Raw genomic sequence first — 17,389 nt, 5'->3', positions numbered from 1 at the left:
GGGGGGGAGGGCAGGACCGCGCAGCCCCCACCCCCTCCGAGCCCCGCGGCGTCTTCCGGGCGGCGGCGGGCTGGGCCGGCCGGTGGGGCGGGAGCGGGAGGTGACCCGGGCGCGGGGCGGAGCCGGCGCGGCGCAGCGGCGGGGACCGGCATGGGCGGCGGCGTGGGGGCGATCCTGCGGCCTGCGGCCTGGGTGAGCACCCCGAGCTCGCTCCGCCGGCCGCCTGGCCGCCCCATCCCTGCCATCTCCCGGCGGAGCGTGCCCAGCTCCCTCCCCCTTCGCCGGGCGCCTTGCAGCCCTCCCTCGCTGAGCGCCGGCGGGGCCCCGCCACCTCCGCCCGGCAGCTCCACTTCCTGTCTTGTGACCCCTTTTCTTACCCCCTTGTTTCTCCTGCGCCCGAATCCCTGGCGTCTCGTCCCTTCCAGATGACTTCCCTCTGGAAATCCAACGCTTTCCACTGACTTTCTTTTTTTTTTTCTCCCCCTGCTTCCAAACCGCCGTCTAGTCCTGCCTGCAAACGGTTCAGAAGCTGAGCCAGAGGCGGGACATCTCCTCCTGGCTGGTGAGTACCCCGTTTCCCCGTCCCTCCGCCCAAGTCCCCCAGGCCCAGAGACGCCAAAGGTAGGAACCAGAGACCGAACCAGAAGGGGTCAGCCCTACTTCCCAGACTCCAACTTCAGAATGCCCCTGCCTGTAGCCCCCTTCCCGATGGCTCAGGGGAGGTGGCGTGACCAGAGGGCCAAGGGCAGGGAGCAGCGCTTCTTCGCTTCTCCGCTGGAAATAGCAGTGCCCTTCCTAGCCCCCAGGTGGGAGTCCAGGTTTGAAAGGAAGGCCGCACCTCGGTGGCTGGGTCGGTTAAGTCTCTGCCTTCCCATTGGGTCAGGGTCCCCCAGGGTCCTGGGATAGAGCCCCATGTCTGGCTCCCTGCTCAGCAGGGAGTCTGCTGCTCCCTCTCCCTCTGCTCCTCCCCCTGATTGGGATCTCTCTCTCGCTCAAATAAATAAATAAAATCTCGAAAGAAAGAAAAGAAAAGAAAAAGAAAAAGAAAGAAAAGCAGGCCGGCCGCTGGGTGCAGAAACCGGAGTGCCTGCGTGAAATCTCTTCCCTATCTGGAGCTCAGGGTCCTTATGGTGTCCTGGGGGAATGTCCTTGTGCGGTGACATCAGACCAGCCTCCTGCAGAGGAAGCCTGCCATAAGCCAGGGCCTCAGGGAACCGGGACAAGTCCATAGGCAGGAAAGTGTTTCCAGAACATAGGCTGACCCCAAGCCCTTCATCTTCCCTTGCCACAGAACCGATGGTTCCCTAAAACCCCAGCCAAGTCCGTGGTGGCCCAGAAAACGCCCATCAAGGTAGAGCTGGTAGCTGGGAAAACCTACAGATGGTGCGTGTGTGGCCGAAGCAAGAAGCAGGTGAGAGACCCCACCCACCTCACTAACTATGACATGCCTGGTTGGGACAGCAGGGAGCTCCTGGGAGCTCCTGGACAAGACCTTCCTCTTTTCCCACACATACCCGAAGGACAACAAAGGGAGGTTGGGGGTGAACATACGCTCTCAGGCCAACGCCACCCACAACGCTGAGCTCCCTGTTCTCTGTATCCACCCTCTGAAATGAGGCCAGAGAGACAGAAACTCGGTCTCCCGGCCAGGCGGCTGGAGCGCTGGGTTGTGCCCCCCTGTTCCCGTGTGCCCTCCTTGGAGCCCTGGCCTGGCCTCCCTGCTCTGAGCACCGAGAGGCCGGGTTGCCTGTCTCCCCTCTTCTCTCCCTCCTTCCAGGGAGTACCTGAGCCGAAGGTTCCCAGGCCTTGGACCCCAACACGGGGCAGACCACAGGCTCTCCTGCTCCCAAGTGCCGCTTGCCACTGTCTCCTGCAGACCCTCCCTCTTGCGGCTGAGGTGGCTTCCCTGGTTCCCTGCTGCTGCCTGCCCCCACCTCCCTCTCCCTTCCGCCCCAGGAGCCTTCCCTTCCAGCAGGAACCTGACCCATATTCCCAGCCTCCGGGGCCCCTTTCCTTCCTGAGCAGGGCTCTGAACTGTGTGCCTCTAAGAGGTGTGGCGTGGTGTGGTGTCAACAGCCCAGGTCCCAAGTCCTGCTCTGCCATTGACTCGGCTGGGAGCAGTCCCTCCCGAGGGCGCGGCACCAGGGGAACGCCTGCCGCAGTGTGGCCTAGCCAGGCTGGCACGCTGCCTTCCTGCCCTTTGCCCTCTGGGGCAGGTTGCTGGGTTTTATTTGTAGACTTCTCTCTCCTCCTACCCTGCCTGACCTCCAGCTCTGCCGCTAACTAGGGAGTCAAGGCAGGCCTCAGTTTCCATGACCCCGTCTCTGCTGGAACAGCTTCCCGGGAGGATGCAGAATGTTCTCCCGCACCAGGCAGCCAGTTCACCCTTCCTCCCTGCGGCATCCACTCCCTAGAACATGCCCACTTGTTTCCCTGGAGCCAAACCAAACTGATACCCCAGTCGCAAAGCATTGTGAGGCACGTAGGTTCTCTCCCACGCAGAGAAGTTTTTACCGAGAATATGTGGAGGAAAATGAATTTCGTGAGCCCGTGGAGACTGAGACATTAAGGAAAAAAAACTATCAGTGTAAACATTGCTGATACCAAAAGTCCCACTTCACCTTGGCAATTCTGCCCCTGTATCCCGGTCCTCTGGGGCCCCCAGAGACAAATATTGGAAAGATGACTCCTTACTGAACACTTACTGCGGGCAGAGGGCACGAGAACCACTGTTTATCTCACGTCCTCGGCTCAGCTCTCCTCTCACTCTCACGCGGAAGCTGAGAGGTAAACGAGGGGACCCAGGCAGTCTCCGTCCGGAGCCTGCGCCCTGGACACTGTGCCCTTCCTTCGGGACCGGCCCCTCCCCAGCAGGTGGGGTTGGGTCTCTAACGTCTCTCTTCCCTCACAGCCCTTCTGTGACGGCTCCCACTTCTTCCAACGCACTGGCCTATCCCCACTCAAGTTCAAGGCCCAGGAGACCCGCGTAGTGGCCCTCTGTACCTGCAAGGCCACCCAGAAGGCCCCGTACTGCGATGGCACCCACCGGAGCGAGCGGGTGCAGAAGGCAGAAGTGGGCTCCCCACTCTGAGGGGCTGGGCAGGCCTCTGGCAGGCACCCCATTTGTGCGGAGGGAGACGGAGTGCTGAGCCCAAAAAGGGACCACCCAGGGACCCCAGTCCCCACTGCTGGCTTGTGAAGAGCTTCCTCCCCATACCGGAGGTCTCCTGGGCAGCCGGGGAACATACCCCTGGCTCGTCGCCTGCTGGTGAAGACGGCATTAAACACTGTGCCCACCCAGCGTGGTGCTCTTGTGGTCATTGGTGGGGGACACGCGGCCTACTCCCGCTCGGGGTGCTAACCTGGGACGGCGCGTCCGACTGGCCACAGGGAAGGGGCGGCTCACATTCATTCCATATGGGGCCTCCCCGGGGAGGCCAAGCCCACAGACAAGAGACATGAGGAGGAGGCCAGAGGCCCCACCCACCCGTCCCCTGTGCCCCAAAGAACTACAGCTTCCAGAGAGTGTGCAGCATTTATTCCAAAGCCAGGAGATACAAATGTCCTGGGGCAGGAGGAGGGTACAGTCACAGCACCTTAGACACAGGACAAGGTGCAAACACAGACAAACCTGATGGGAGGGCTCCTGACCCCGAACACCTAGGCGGCAAGGGAGTCTTGCCTCCTCCCCTCCTCCCCGATCTATGTACACTGGAGGAAAAGCAGGTGGGCAGGGAGCTGCTGGGGCCCGCCCTTCGGGGGGCAGTCCACTGACCTCTCGGGATGGAGGTGAGGCCAGAGCTTACAGCTTTCCATCTTCTTGTGCTTTTCGATACCTCTGTGGCTCTGTCCTGACTCAGCCTCAGCTGGGGGTGGGGAGGGGACTGGAGGGCTGTTGGCCTTTGGCAAAATCTGGGCTCTGTGCTTATCTGAGATGAACCCCACTCCACTTCTCTGCAGCACTCCGGACCCCCAGATGGGACTTCACCAAAACCAGCCTTGCCAGTCAGGGCTCCAGGGTGGGGGCAGGGGCAGAACCCGACGAAGCGCTCACACCGCTAAAGCCACAGCGGAATTTCAAGGGCCGAGGCCTCCCATGGCCTGAATCTTCTCTGCCACAGGACAGATGACGCAAAGGCCACACACACAGTAGGGGGAAAGGCAGAACTATCTATTCTTTGCACAAAGTTTCCACCGCAAGAGGAGGAGGTAAGGGAGGTGCCAGCTTTACCACCCACTCGCTCCTCAGAACCAGGGGATACACTGCATTTGTAAAAGGCACTGTCTTAGCGATTCTCTGGACATTCAACAATGGGGGCGGGGGGCACTGGCAGGGGCGGGACAGCAGCCAAGATTGGGGGTGGGGAGAGGGTAGACCCCATACACAGCCAGTTGGGAGTTGTGCCTAAAGCTTTGGGGGCTGGTAGGGCTCCCAGGACACCCGAGAAGGAGGATGGAGCAGGGCCTTACTGAGCCTCAAGTGGCCCCTCCAGCCCACCTCCAGGCACCCCCAAAATGAGAGCAGGGCAAATTACACAAGACCCCCTAAAAATGAACACTCCACCCCCCCACACATACATACACACATAAAGTTTGTTTCCTGTGGCATTTAAATTAATCTGGTTGGTCCATAGAAAATAAGTATGTATATTTGGTTTTTCCTATGTACATATATATATAGATTTATTTATAAAACCCGCCCCCCACCCCTAAGGCGGGAGGAGCTGGGGAAAGTAGAAGAGATGGAAAAGGGGCCCAGAAAAAGTGGAGGGGTGGAGAGGCATGGCTGGAAAAGGAGGGAGAGGGTCCCTTTCCTCAAGTTAAGGGGGGCACAGGAGCTCCGTTGACAGTCATCTTGCGCCCCCTGCTGGTGGAAGATGGTGTCTGCAGGCAGTTCGAGGTACCCCCGTTGGCAGCTGTGGTGGCCCCACTGGCTGTTGCAGGGGGAGTGGGGGAGGTAGGGTGGGTGGCCGGGGGCCCGTGGGAGCTGGGAGAGCCATGGCAGGGGGTGGCTGGGCTGGGTAGGGAGGAGGAGGTGGCCGGCAGGGTGGCAGGGCTGGGAGCCTTGTCGCTGACTGACTCACACTCAGATGCCCCGCTGGTGTTGGTGCCCTCCGAGGGGGTGGGTGCTGTAGGCAAGGTGAGCCGCTTGCAGGCCGGCTGGACCCGATACTTGAGGGGGAGAGGGCCATTCTGCAGGGAGAGCGGGGGAGAGAGAGGCAGGGAAGGGGAGGGTGTCAGGAGAAAGAGGCTCACCAGGCAGCTGCCCAACCCTCACCCCACGCTGCTCAAACAGGAGGAAAGGGGTCCAGGCCTTGGAGCGGAGGGGACAGGCAAAGCAAGACCGACCAGCAAGGCCAGACACACAGGCACACACAAAGACCTGGAGAGGCAGGAAGAACGTGCACGGCCAGAGGCTGGAGAGGAGAGAGGGAGGCTGAAACGTAGGGAGAACATTCCCCCCTCCACAGCCACCGGACCCTCCTTTCTGACCCAAATCGGGGCACGTCATCTGCCAAAGGACCCCCTTCTACTTCGGAACGTGGCAGGTCTTCATCAAAAGATGGCCCGGAGGCTGGCCTGTCGTGGCAGGCCACCCTGGACATGCCCAGCCCATGGGACAAGATGCAGAGGGTGATTCCTGGTCACTGTGTGGTCGCTGCGGCCACAGACCGATGCCCGACCCTGCACGGCTCCCCTCCCAGCCCTGTCGTCGCCCAGCACTGTCCCGCTCAGCTCACCCGCCGCCACGGATAGATGTAGGCGATGTCCATGAGCGTGTAGTATTCCTTCAGCGGTTCGTCCTCGTAGAGAACCTCCACCTGGACGAGGAGACGGAGGACACCGAGACCCCGGTCAGGTTCAAGGCTCCAGCCGTTTGGCCAGGAGGCTCTAAGCTAGGGGTGGGAGGTGGGACACTGGGAAGGAAGGACTAGCAGGTGTTCCCTTATTTCTCTGGGGTTTCGTGGTGGGTTTGACTCCCCTCCCGGACCTGTCCCAACAGAACTCCCAATACCGGATGGGAAGGGAGCCAGAGAAAGTACCCAGATCACAAACGAGCCCTGCCCGCAGCCATCCACACAGCTGTCTGGGTCCCCTTACGTCTCTGGCAGGTCCTCCAGAGATCATGGGGGCAAAGAAAAAGCCCACGTGAGAAAGACCTCGCAGAGCACTGGTGCCCACCCAGGCTGCAGTGGAACGACCCAGGGAGCTTTAAACGAAATACCAATGCTTGGATCTCAGCTGAGATTCTGATTGAATCAGTAGGACGGAAGTCGGGGTTTAAAGCTCCCTGCGTGATTCTGGTCTACAGCAAAGCCTGGGATCCACTGTCCTAGAGCCTTGCTCCCCGAAGTGCGGTTCACAGACCAGTAGTATTGATAGCACTAAGGAGCTTGCTAGAATGGCAGGACCTACTGATCAGAACCTACGCTTTAAAGCGATCTTTAGAGAATCACCAACACATTCAAATTTGAGAAGCAATGTCCGAGAGCGCCGCTGGAATTTCAGACTGGCCTTCCTTCAGCCAGCTGGCCCCAGATAAGAGCCAGCATTTTCGCACACATATGTCTGCCACAGTTCTGAGCATGTAAGCGTGCACGTGTGCACACGTGCGCACACTCCCCCCCATCTTGGTCCCATAGAGCTCTGCACACTGGCTTCAACGGATGAATACTGCCCCACCCTAATCTTGGTTTCAACTACTCTTCTACCTGAGCTCAATCCCACACCCATGCAGGCCCCTGAGGACACCCGGGCACTCAGAGCAATGGCTGGGATGCACAGATGGTCAGACACAGCCACACACGGACACTCAGTGTCTGAAAGGGCCCAGGGACTCACCTTGTACTTGCTGGGGACGTCCATCTTATTGCGAAGAAACTTGGCGAGATGCATGACAGTCATGGCTGCTGGGCATTGCAGGAATCGCACCCCTGTCTGCCGGGGGAGAGGCACCCAAGGGCTGGGGTCCACCCCAAGCACTCTCTCCCAGCCCACATCCCACTCCTAAGGAGGTCCCCAGCACTCACCTTCTCCTTGTCCCCATCCCCATTCTCCAGAGGACCCTTCTTTTCCTCCCGGTCCCTGGGGGAGAAGAAAGAATGAAGCTAGGGAGACCCTGGAACAGGCAGGATCCCCTAATGCACACATCCAGAAGGGGGCCGGGTGGGAGAGAGGGGCGTCCCCACCTAGGACACCAAAAGACCAGGCGTGGGTCAGACTTGCCTGACACCTTCGTAGAACTCGATGGAGAGGCTGACAATCTCGTTGTCGCTCAGAGCTCCCTTCTCCTGCTCCAGGACCTCGCCGCGGTCCTCATTGGACCCGTTGGGGACTGCGGAAGGAGAGGGCTCTGAGGGGTTGGCTGAGGACGGAGAAAGGAGGCCCACCAAGGACCCCGGGATCTCGGAGCTCAGCGGGGCGAGCCCAGCCATCCTGTGGGCTGGGGGCAGCGAGCTGGTGCGTACAAGACGGAAAGCCCGGTGCATGCAGCCCGCGTGCCCGGGGCAGCACTGCGCGCTCGTGCGAATGGACACGCGAACATGCTCACCTTCGGTCAGGGGGTATGCTGCATAGAAATCCCGCCGCCGTTTCATCTCATCTGGAAGAGGGAGGCTGGGTAAGGATGGCGAGCCAAGCAGGGGAGTGAGGGGCAGGGGGCAGGACCAAGAGTGTGTGGATACCTTTAAAAAGCCCAGGGACCAGTTTATAGACGATGTCTTGGAGGGTTTTGTCAGATCTGGAAAAAAACAGAGAGAGTTCTATCCGCCACCACCTCACCTTTATATCGCCAGCCAGGAACCCCTATTCCCACCTCCCTTCCTTGATCCAGGGCCCGGGCATCAGGGTCTCTAGAGCCGTGGTCTTGACCCCTCTGGTATTTCTCAGCCTAGACAAGCTGCATCCAAGACAGAGCGCGGGGAAGGGCCTTGGGCTCACGCCCCGTGCTTCTCCCCGACCTGCCTCTGCAGCTGTCGGGAGCATGGAGGGCTGAGGGACAGGGGGTCGGCGTGGTGGGAGGGGCAGCGCCCGGCCCACCTGATGCTCAGCAGCGGCCTGGTTTTATGGACCTGCACGTCACACATGGGGCAGTACTTGTTGGTCTCCAGGTAGCGCACGATGCAGGTTTTGCAGACTGCGGGGGGGGGGGGGGGTGCAGGGGGTGGAGAAAGAAAGCAGAATCAGAGCCCCCTTCATAATCCAGGACCAGCCCCTCCCCACCCCCGCCACGGCCTCTGTTCACATTCAGGTCACCCTTCCTCTCCACCTTGTCCCCACCGCTCAGCCCCTTCAGAGGCTCCACGCGGTCCTGCTTTGTGCAGACGGCAGTGGCCCCTTATTTGTCCCCAGGGGAGTGTGCGCGTGTCTGTGTCAGACCCGCGTCGTGCACCAAGCATAAAGTGAGCCCCCAGTCTGAGGCAGTACGGTGCAAGAGCCAGCCTGCTGACACCTGCCAGGGTCCGCGACCCCCCTGCCACCAAGCCCGCAGCGCACGCCGGGGGCACCTGCGTCTTCCGGGGCTGCCAGCGCGGCCAGGGGCTCCGGGAGACACCTAAGCTTCCAGGTGAGAGCCCCTGACATGAACCTCTGAGCGGCACCCTTGAGTCTCCCCACCCCGGGTGGTCTTTCTACAACCAGGGAGCGTCCCCAGACACGCGGGCACTGCGCTCTTTGGGGCTGAGACCGCCCGCCCCGAGAAGCGGCCCCTGCAGCCAGCTCACAGGAATGCAGACACTCCACGATGGTGGTGGCATCCACGAAGTAGCCCCCGCAGAGGGCGCACATAAGGTGAGGGTTCAGCTCTGTGATTTTGATCCGTGTGGTCCGATGCATGATGCCGGGGTGGGGGGCAGGGGGCCTGGGGAGCGTCACCCTGAGAAAGCAAAGTGGGATCAGAAACCCAGAGCCCCGACAGCCCCTCCCACAGTCCCCTCCACACCACCCAGCATCTGTCCCCGAGCCTGAGGCCCTTGCTCTCTCTGCCTCCAAGTCTGGACTGGCGACACGCACAGGCCTGGCTCTTCCCAGCCCCTCAGAGTTCACTGGGCGTGGAGGGGGGGGCCCCTCTGGAGAGTCATGTGACCTTGAGCGACAAGGTCAGGCTCCATCTCAAGGGCAGGAGCAAAGGCTGAAGTTAGACCAATTCTCCGGAGGATACAGGGAGGTGGTAAAACAGGAGAGAACAGTTTTTAAAACTGTCCCTGATCCCCATCCGTATTCTCTCGAGTGCTAGGAGCTGAGGAAACATCGATCCCCCCTCCCCAGGCACCAGGCCCCCCCCCATGTCTCTACCCCATCCTACCCTCCTCCCATCCCATCGCTCTTCCCCCAGGAAGGCAGCCCTGGAAACACTGTGGGTGTGGGCTGTCCTACGTTTAGAGGGAGAACCCCATCTCCTGTCCTCCCAGCTCTGCATGCAGCCTGGCCCCGGAGTAGCTCCCCGGAAATCCACCGCACGCTGGCCATGCAGCTCCTAGGCCTCGTGATCAGGCAGGAAATGCTGAGGATGGTCCTTCCATGCCCGCGGCGGGGAACATGCAGCCCCAGCAGACAGCCCCCCGCACACGTCTCCTGGATCCCACACACACTCCAGGACCTCCGTCCCATGCACACGCAGGGATTGCCCCACATGGGCACTGTCTCCATGGGCCGCAACCTGTCCGCAGGCTGTCCAGCGACAGACCCCAGGCTCTCAGAGATGCCTGCCAAGGCTGGGCAGAAAGTTCTCTCCGCAGCAGCCCCGAGCACCCAGCCAGGCCTTGGCAGGGTCCAGGGAGGTCAGTCAAGGCCCCGCTCTGGACTGGCTGATGTGCTTAACTTCTTGGTATAGAAATCAAACCTACAGCTAGAAAGGAACCCCCCCCCACTCCTTCCCGTGGAAAAGCCCAAGGGTTGGGGTTCGAGAGGGTGGCCAAGCCCCAAGGACTCCTTCAAAACACACACCCTTCTCTCCTTTCCAGAAAGATTTCTAAAGCCACCACATTGGGTTTTCTAGGACCAGAAATTCACAGCCAGGATCAACAGTTTCTATAGAGACCCCAGGATGAGTTTGGCCAGGACCCAAACAGCCCACAGAGGCTGGCCAGAGACCGAAAGAGATGCAGAGACACAAAGGCCACATGTGGGAGACACACCAAGTCTGCACAGCAGACAGAGGGAAACAAGCGAGCCCAGAGAGCCAGTGGAGACGCCTCGGCCGGGAAGCACAGACTTGGCCTAAGGAAGGAAAGGGGTGCCTGTCCCACAGAGGGCAGCCCCTGGCCCTCCCTGCAAGGGCTCCCCCTTCACAGTCCTGTAGGCTTGCTGGCTACTCCACTGTTTGGTCGTTTCCATAGTAACCCTGTCCCTGGCAAGATGCCCAAATATTATTACAACCATCCAGAGGGGAGAGCAAACTCCAAGTGGCTGAGTCGCTGAGTAGCTGAGTGTGCGTAACGTCCATGGGAGGTGGACGTGACGTCTGGGCCTCCACAGGTACGGTGTGTGACCGCTGCGCCGTGCGTGTCTGCGTCCAGATGCATCTCCGTGTGCACGCACAGCCGGAAACGACACATTTTGGTTGATGCGGGGTGTCCAGGCTGCCTCCGGCACATCTTGCTCCCCCGTGTCTCCCTTTCACACGCACACGCACACACGCAGGCGCTTCCCCCTGCCTAGGTCACCTCATTCACACGCTGGCTGTGCTCTCGTGAACTCCCATCCAGTTCCTGCCAGGCCAACTGTGGCCTCCACACACAGGAGTTCCCAGGCAAGTGGCCGTGCCCTTTACCCTCTCACTTCCCTTGGCATGCGTGAGAAATCAGACCAAGATTATCCCTTGAGCTCCCATCTAGATGCAGGGGTAAAGGAAGGCGTTGTGGTGCTTAGTGAAAGAAATATGCCTCCTTCTCTGGTATAAGAACAGGCCCCCCTTGCTGCACCCCCTCTCCCCCCACCCTATCCCCAGGGGCCTCAGACTGCTACCTCTGGGGCTGGGGGCGGGGAGCAGCACTGATTGGTTCCTCACCTGATTGCCATGGTTACCTGCCGGGCCCTGCCAGCAGGTGCCAAGAACAACTGTAAACAGCTCAGTTCCCCCCCTGCGCAACCCCCACTCCCCCCCCCTCCGGCGCACCTCCCACCCCCAGGCCTCAGGGCCCTACACCTGTGACCCAATTCCTCCCCAGCTGCAACTGGCCAGTATATTGTGGGAAGGAGAGGGAAGAGGGGTGATGGTGGCTGGACCTCCAGCTGTCATCACTTTGGGTTAGAGGTTGGGAGATGGGAAACAGCCCGAGGCAGAGAGACAAAATCCATGAAGAGGCCATGGGGCCTTTGGAAGTGGCTTCTGTGGAGCTCTGGGGCTTTACCAGGTCCCTCCCAACGCTATCACCACAGGGACCTGAGCACTGTCCCCCACCCCAGCTGCAGCCAAGCCCTTCCACACCTTTTGTCCCCAAACCACTGTCGTTGCAAGAGCGAGCGTGATCACTGGGCAGCCCATGTTCCCGGTCCCCGGCTACAGTGGCAGCAAAGGACCTTTCGTTAGTACCCAGCACCCAATCCCAGCTCCTCCTGGCCTTTCAAGGCTGGCATTTGTCTTTCCCCTTCCTCAAAGCCCCTACTAATTAGAGACCACCCCCCACCTCTCTATTCTAGCCAGTCTTTTCCTGCAAGTTCCCTGCAATTTAGGCCTCTCCCACTGTCAGGTTTTGTTGTTGTTGGGTTTTTTTTTTTTCATTTTCCTCTGTAGAAACAGCCTGTCTCTGATAACCCAGAGGTTCCCTGCTCCTTCAGATGCCCCAACACAGCGTTCTCTGCTCTGCCTTTCCTCCACATGAAATAGCCCCACTCCCCCACTAGGTCTTGGGAAACGTCACTCAAGGTCACATCCGGACACCTAGAATTGCAGAAGTAGAAGGGATCTTAGAAAGCCCCTTGTCCAGGGGCACCTGGGTGGCTCAGTGGGTTGAGCATCGGAATCTTGACTTCAGCTCAGGTCATGATCTTGGGGTGGTGAGAACAAGCCCCACATTGGGCTCCATGCTCAGCTTGGAGTCTGCTCGAGATTCTCTCTTCCTTTCCCTCTGCTCCTCCCCCTACCCCCACCCCTGCTCTCTCTCTCTCTAAAATAATAAATAGATAAATCTAAAAAAGAAAAGAAAAAAAGAGGGATACCTGGGTGGCTCAGTCGACTTCACGACTTAAGCATCTGACTTCAGCTCAGCTCATGATCTCAGGGTCCTGGGATCCAGCCCCACATAGAACTCCCTGCTCAGCGGGGAGTCTGCTTGTCCCTCTCCCTCGGCCCCTCCCCCTGCTCGTGCTCTCCCACTCAAATAAATAAATAAAATCGTAAAAAAAAAAAAAAAAGGAAAGGAAAAAGAAAGGAAGAAAGGAAGGAAGGAAGAAAGAAAATGTCCAATCCTTTCATTCTCCAGATGAAGAAATTGAGAAAGAAGTGACTTAGCTAAGGTCACCCAGTAATACAGCGGCAGTCCTAGGACTAGAAACTGGCTGACTCCCATTCCAGTGCTCTTTTTTTTTTTTTTAAGATTTTATTTATTCGACAGAAATAGAGACAGCCAGCGAGAGAGGGAATACAAGCAGGGGGAGTGGGAGAGGAAGAAGCAGGCTCATAGCAGAGGAGCCCGATATGGGGCTCGATCCCAGAACGCCAGGATCACGCCCTGAGCCGAAGGCAGACGCTCAACTGCTGTGCCACCCAGGCGCCCCCCATTCCAGTGCTCTTTACACAGTGGCACCCGGGCCAGGCTTCCCACTCACTTAAGAAATCAGTAAGCCTAGCTTGACTCCACCCAGGCAGGGAGAAGGTAGAAGGACTCCAGGTTCCCTAGAAGACCACTCAGTGTGCCTTCTGGGAAGGGTCAGAGTCCGGCCCACACAAGAGCTTCGGTGCACATTCTCACTTTGAAGGAGAGAGAGGGGTAGGAACTAATCACCTCCCCCCCTTCCATGGAGCAGGTAGGAAAACGGAGTCTCCACGTTAGGTACTAGATGCATTCCTCTCCTAGCCATGTGGCTCCAACTGCATGCGCTCCGTGTATTTGGGGGTGGGGGGACAGGGGTCTGCCTGGGGACAAGGTCAACCCCTCCGTGTTCCCTGATCCTTGACCCTGGGACCTGCCCCTCCTGCCAGCAGCATCGAAACATCCTCTAGTCTCCTGAAACTGGGCTTCTTGTCCCCTCTCTGCCTCTTCCTCTCTCAGCTTCCTAAGACCAAACAAAGACAAAAACCCAAAATATACACACAGAGCTACACACTGCCGAATATACACAGATGCACACAAAGCCGGACACACCCCCTCCATCCCTCTCTCACAACACTCAAGGGCAGACAGACACTATACACACACACACAGAGCCAGACACACCCCCTCCATCCCTCTCACACAACACACAAGGGCAGACAGACACACACGCACACACAGAGCCAGACAGACACTTGGCCAGACACACACACATATACACACCAGGCCAGACACACCCCATCACACATCCAGCCAGACCAGAGCCAGGCCCACACTCGCCAGATGCACAAGCCACCCCCACCCACCCCAGAAGCACATAGTCTGACATGCCTGCCTGAAACCAGAGCTGCAAATACACACTAACCTTCCGTGCGTCCCTGATCCACCCGCGGTAAATTATAACCTAAGTCTTCCAGCAACAAAGGCAGTGCAGCTCCCAACCTCCGCTCTGGGGGCCAGAGGCTGGAGGAGCAGCGTGGGCATCGGGCCCTGCACGAAGATGTGGCCTCTCCCTGCTCAGGCTCTCTCCATTCCCATGGCAACAGCTCCATCAACCAAGATTTCTCCAGCAAGGCCAGGGGCAGCAGAGAGCATCCCCCCCCTTTCTGCCCACCCCCAAAGACTTCAACTTGAGCCCCACTCAAGCTACCCAGGGTCCGGATCCTGGCTCCCAGGTCTCACCTGGGGTCTGATCCGGCCTCCTTCCAAAGACAGCTCTAAGGCCTCAACCCCCAACTCCAAACCAGGGACCCCCTGGGAAAAGCTCCCTACCCAAAAGCTGCAACAGAGCTGGCTTTATGCTCCTTCTCCAAGTACCAACACCTTGGAACAGAGTGGAGACGAGAGGAAGAGAAATCAGTTTCAGGAACAGACACAAACTGCAAGAGGCCCAGAGAAGGAGGCATGAGAACAGAGCGGGAGACAACCCGGACACCAACCCCTTCTTCTCCCCCCACCCCACAAGCGACAGGGAGCCCAGGAGAGACTGAGGCATATATATGTACGGGGAGAGGGGTTACTCTAAGAGACAAAAGACCAGGGAGAAGCGCGGAGTAACACTTCCACAATGTTTACAGGCAAATCACCACCCCCAAGCCTCTTCCTTCCCCACCTCAAGCCATCCGGAGCAATTCTGGGCAGATGGGGGCAGTGGGGGAGGGGGAAGAGGCATGCCAGGGCCCACTGTGGGGACTGGAGGGGCAGGGGTGTCTGCTAGCCGAGAGGTCCCACCCCCTCGGAGCTAGAGGCAGGAGGGCCAGGGGAGGGAGCAGGCGGCCCGGCTCTCCAGCAGAAGAGGGGGCCAATCGGTCAGACCCCTCCTGCCTCCGAGGGCGACGGGAAATATCGCGATAACTCCCCTCCTCCCCGCCAATCTCCTTTCTACTCCCTCCTCCCGGGCTTCCCCCGGAGCCTGGGTCAGAGGATCAGGGACCCCAGTTACCCGGTGGCCGTTCCTACCTTCCCTAGAGTCAAACTTTCGGCGGGGCCCAAGGAGGGGGGTGTTCCAGAGAAAGAGGCTCTGCTGAGGTGGTTCGGGGAGGGGGCGGGGCGCCCGGTCCTGGCCGGGGGGGAAAGGGACCCGCTGGGGGGAGGTGCCCGGGAGGCCGGGGACCCCGGCCAGGAGGAGCGCCCTCCCCCGGCCCCGCAGCAATCAGAAAGGCATGTCTCCTCGCTCCCGGCCTCAAGTCCTTCCTTGCGCGTCCACGACGCCCCAGTGCCCACGGAAGAAGCAGAGAGCGACCCCTCCCCAAACCGAAGGGGGCAGTGGGGCAGGGCCAGGGGCCGCTCTGGCTCGTGGGGCGGGCGAAGAGGGCAGAGATCCGGCCCAGCGCGCAGCCCACAGCCCCTGTGGCTGCCTCGGACCCTCCCCCTCGCTACCTCGGGAGCAGGTCTGCGAGGGGGCTGCGGCACAAAGAGGTGGTGGTCGAGGGAGACGCCAGATCGCTAAAAGGGGGAATCCATTTCGGCCATCTTGGAAGGGAGGAAAGGGAAAAGGGGAGAGAAAAGGGAGAAAGAAAGGCGGACGGGGCGAGCTAGGATAGGGGCTGGCGGGGTGGGGCGGGGACGCGAGAAGCAGGCCCGGCTCCGAGTCTCCCCCTCCCACAGGGGTGTGTAAAGAGGGATGGACCGGCCCCCCAACCCCAGTCTGGTTGCAGGGTAGGAGAAGGAAAGGACAGGGAGTCTGCCTCCACTTACCTGGGTTCGGGGTCCGGTGGGTCTCGGGGAGGGGGGGATGGGAGGGAGGGAGGGAAGGGAGGGGAGGGGGGGCCGCAGCCGTGTCGCTCGCTCCGGCGGCGGGAGGGGAGAAACCTACGGTAAGAAAGGAGTTTGTGAAAGCGGCTTGGGGTGGGAGGGAGAGAGGGGAGGGGAGGGGACGGAGGGGGGAGGGGAGGGACCGGGGCTGGGGGGGTACAAAATGGCTTTTTTCCTCCAGACAAGAGTAGGTCCCGCCCACTACTCACCCACGTGACCTCATTCCTTCAGGGTGTTTGCGGAGAGGGGAAGAGGAGGAGGGGGGGAGGCTAACGCGATTGCCCCCACACCGGCTGCCGGGCCCCCCAAACTGGGACACGACCTCACTCTTCCCAAACAGCCCCTGACCCTGGAAGATGTATCCTTTTCTCTCTTAACCTTAATTAACCCTTCCCCCCCAAAAAAAATGTGTGTGCGCCCCCCACCCCCTGACCCTGCGATCCCCGCCCCTAAGCTGGGGCGCCTGGAAAATGGTGAAATGAGGACTAGGCTGAAATGTGGTTCGTTCTGCAGTCCTACCCGCCGCGGCCTGGACCGAAGGGCGCTGGGCTCGGGCGGGGGACGCGACGCCTCCGGCCACGCGTCCAGGGTATTTTCATTCGCTCTAAGTGACACTCCCTTAAAATTAATAATTGCAACCGTGGGAGAGAGCGTGTCCTCCCCACCCCCCTGGCCCTGCTCAGCGGCCCGATCACCGGCTCTAAAAGGCAGTCCCCCGGGACCCAGTCGGGGCGCCTCGGGGGAGAGGCCTGGGGGTAGCCGGGGGGGGGGCGGGTTGCTGGGGTGGAGGCTGGCGCCCCCCGAGTGCTCGCGCGGACAAGAATGGAACGGAACCTGGGCCGGGAGACAAGCTGAAGACGGGGACTCAGGCTCCGGGATACAATAACCCGGTCGAATGCGAGAGGCCCGACTGGACTAGAAAACCAGGCGCCGGGGCTCGAAGGTGGGCCCGCGCTTTTTCTCCTGCCTCGCGCAGCTTCCCGCATTTTTCTCCGGGGCGCCGATCGCGCTCGGAGCTCTACGCGGTTGGTGCGCCTCCCTCGCCCCGGCGCCGGGAGGAGCCCGGCGCGCGCGAAGGCGGCTGGTGCCAGTCCGCCTCCGACCGTCGCTCCCGGCTCCTCCCAGCGCTCGGGCTCCCGTCCCCAGTGGCTCCCGCCGGGGAGGGGGGGGGGACGAGGAGGGAGGCTTGGAAAGGCGGGGATGAGCGGCCGAGGCTGGCGCCGAGGAAGCCAATCGATACTACGTTACGGCGACGATCCGGGCCCTGCCTCATTAGGACGGTCGATTTCGCTTATTCGTTATTCAAGATTTATTAGAGATGGTCACTGGGTCTGTCCCTCCAGAGAGCTCGATTATCCGGCCAGACGGGCCATTAAGCGCACTGGCGGTGGGTGGCTCGAGTTAGGAAATTAGGAGACAAATCTTCCGCAAGCTTCGAAGTGCCTGCCTCCTCCTCTTCCCTCCGCGCTCGCAGCTCAGGCAGACCCGAAGCTGGGCGCCCCGGACTGAATGCTTTCACCCTTTGGCCAGCGACCAGGGGACCTGCGGACACTGGCCGCCAAGTGACCCTAGCTTCAGCCTTCGGCCCACACGGGCCGAATGGGGGCGGGGAGGAAGAGGATGGGCGGGAGAAAGTTCCTCCCAGAGTGGGGGTGGTCTGAGAACCCTCGGGAGAAAGGTCCAGGGGAGGACCCGGTCACCTACTCCCCTGTCCTTGCACGCGAAGACCAGGATCTCTCCGCCTCTCTTGGAAAGGGGGCTCTTGGGGTGGGTGTGTCGTCAGCATCCCCAACTCTGCCGGGGAAGGCTCTGCTGTCCCCCAATTGCCCTGCGGGGACGGGAGCACAGCAGGGACTCCTGGTCTATCACTCCTGTCCAGCTAG

General features: G+C 60.3%; 2 protein-coding genes across 13 annotated transcripts; one reads left to right on the top strand and one right to left on the bottom strand.

The window, feature by feature from the left end:
* The first annotated feature begins 86 nt into the window (after nucleotides 1-86).
* CISD3 (CDGSH iron sulfur domain 3) lies at nucleotides 87-3,300 on the top strand. Its single transcript, XM_026513006.4, has 4 exons — nucleotides 87-192; nucleotides 506-562; nucleotides 1,292-1,411; nucleotides 2,912-3,300. Exons 1-4 carry the CDS (start codon nucleotides 151-153, stop codon nucleotides 3,089-3,091), a joined length of 399 nt encoding a protein of 132 aa, XP_026368791.2. The 5' UTR covers nucleotides 87-150; the 3' UTR covers nucleotides 3,092-3,300.
* A 221-nt stretch (nucleotides 3,301-3,521) lies between these two features.
* Nucleotides 3,522-16,608, bottom strand: PCGF2 (polycomb group ring finger 2). 12 transcript variants are annotated; one of them, XM_044389275.3, is made up of 13 exons: nucleotides 16,026-16,047; nucleotides 15,450-15,563; nucleotides 15,132-15,224; nucleotides 14,025-14,075; nucleotides 8,724-8,875; nucleotides 8,041-8,137; nucleotides 7,686-7,741; nucleotides 7,553-7,603; nucleotides 7,228-7,336; nucleotides 7,032-7,086; nucleotides 6,844-6,939; nucleotides 5,742-5,822; nucleotides 3,522-5,193 (listed from the first exon to the last, which is right to left on the bottom strand). In XM_044389275.3, exons 5-13 carry the CDS (start codon nucleotides 8,833-8,835, stop codon nucleotides 4,816-4,818), a joined length of 1,035 nt encoding a protein of 344 aa, XP_044245210.1. In that variant the 5' UTR covers nucleotides 8,836-8,875; nucleotides 14,025-14,075; nucleotides 15,132-15,224; nucleotides 15,450-15,563; nucleotides 16,026-16,047; the 3' UTR covers nucleotides 3,522-4,815. The 12 variants fall into 12 exon arrangements, with proteins under 12 accessions (XP_044245210.1, XP_057174248.1, XP_057174249.1 ...); XM_057318265.1 differs by lacking the exons at nucleotides 15,132-15,224; nucleotides 16,026-16,047 and adding an exon at nucleotides 16,341-16,559; XM_057318266.1 differs by lacking the exon at nucleotides 14,025-14,075 and having other exon boundaries at nucleotides 16,026-16,119.
* Between the last annotated feature and the right edge of the window lie 781 nt (nucleotides 16,609-17,389).

The sequence above is a fragment of the Ursus arctos genome, unplaced genomic scaffold (genome assembly GCF_023065955.2).
Source record: "Ursus arctos isolate Adak ecotype North America unplaced genomic scaffold, UrsArc2.0 scaffold_24, whole genome shotgun sequence".
NCBI classification, from domain to species: domain Eukaryota; kingdom Metazoa; phylum Chordata; class Mammalia; order Carnivora; family Ursidae; genus Ursus; species Ursus arctos.
The sequence above is the reverse complement of the archived record's forward strand: the minus strand, read 5'-3'. Positions and strand labels throughout refer to the sequence as shown.

Bases quoted from the DNA above. Each gene is read 5' to 3' on its own strand.
- CISD3 (XM_026513006.4), top strand. From the start codon at position 151: ATGGGCGGCGGCGTGGGGGCGATCCTGCGGCCTGCGGCCTGG. The intron at 193-505 runs GTGAGCACCCCG...ACCGCCGTCTAG, and splicing joins TCCTGCGGCCTGCGGCCTGG to TCCTGCCTGCAAACGGTTCA. The intron at 563-1,291 runs GTGAGTACCCCG...CCCTTGCCACAG, and splicing joins GGGACATCTCCTCCTGGCTG to AACCGATGGTTCCCTAAAAC.
- PCGF2 (XM_057318265.1), bottom strand. From the start codon at position 16,492: ATGCGGGAAGCTGCGCGAGGCAGGAGAAAAAGCGCGGGCCCACCTTCG. The intron at 14,076-15,449 runs GTAAGTGGAGGC...CTCTGTTCCAAG, and splicing joins CCACCGGACCCCGAACCCAG to GTGTTGGTACTTGGAGAAGG. The intron at 7,604-7,685 runs GTATCCACACAC...TCCCTCTTCCAG, and splicing joins GGTCCCTGGGCTTTTTAAAG to ATGAGATGAAACGGCGGCGG.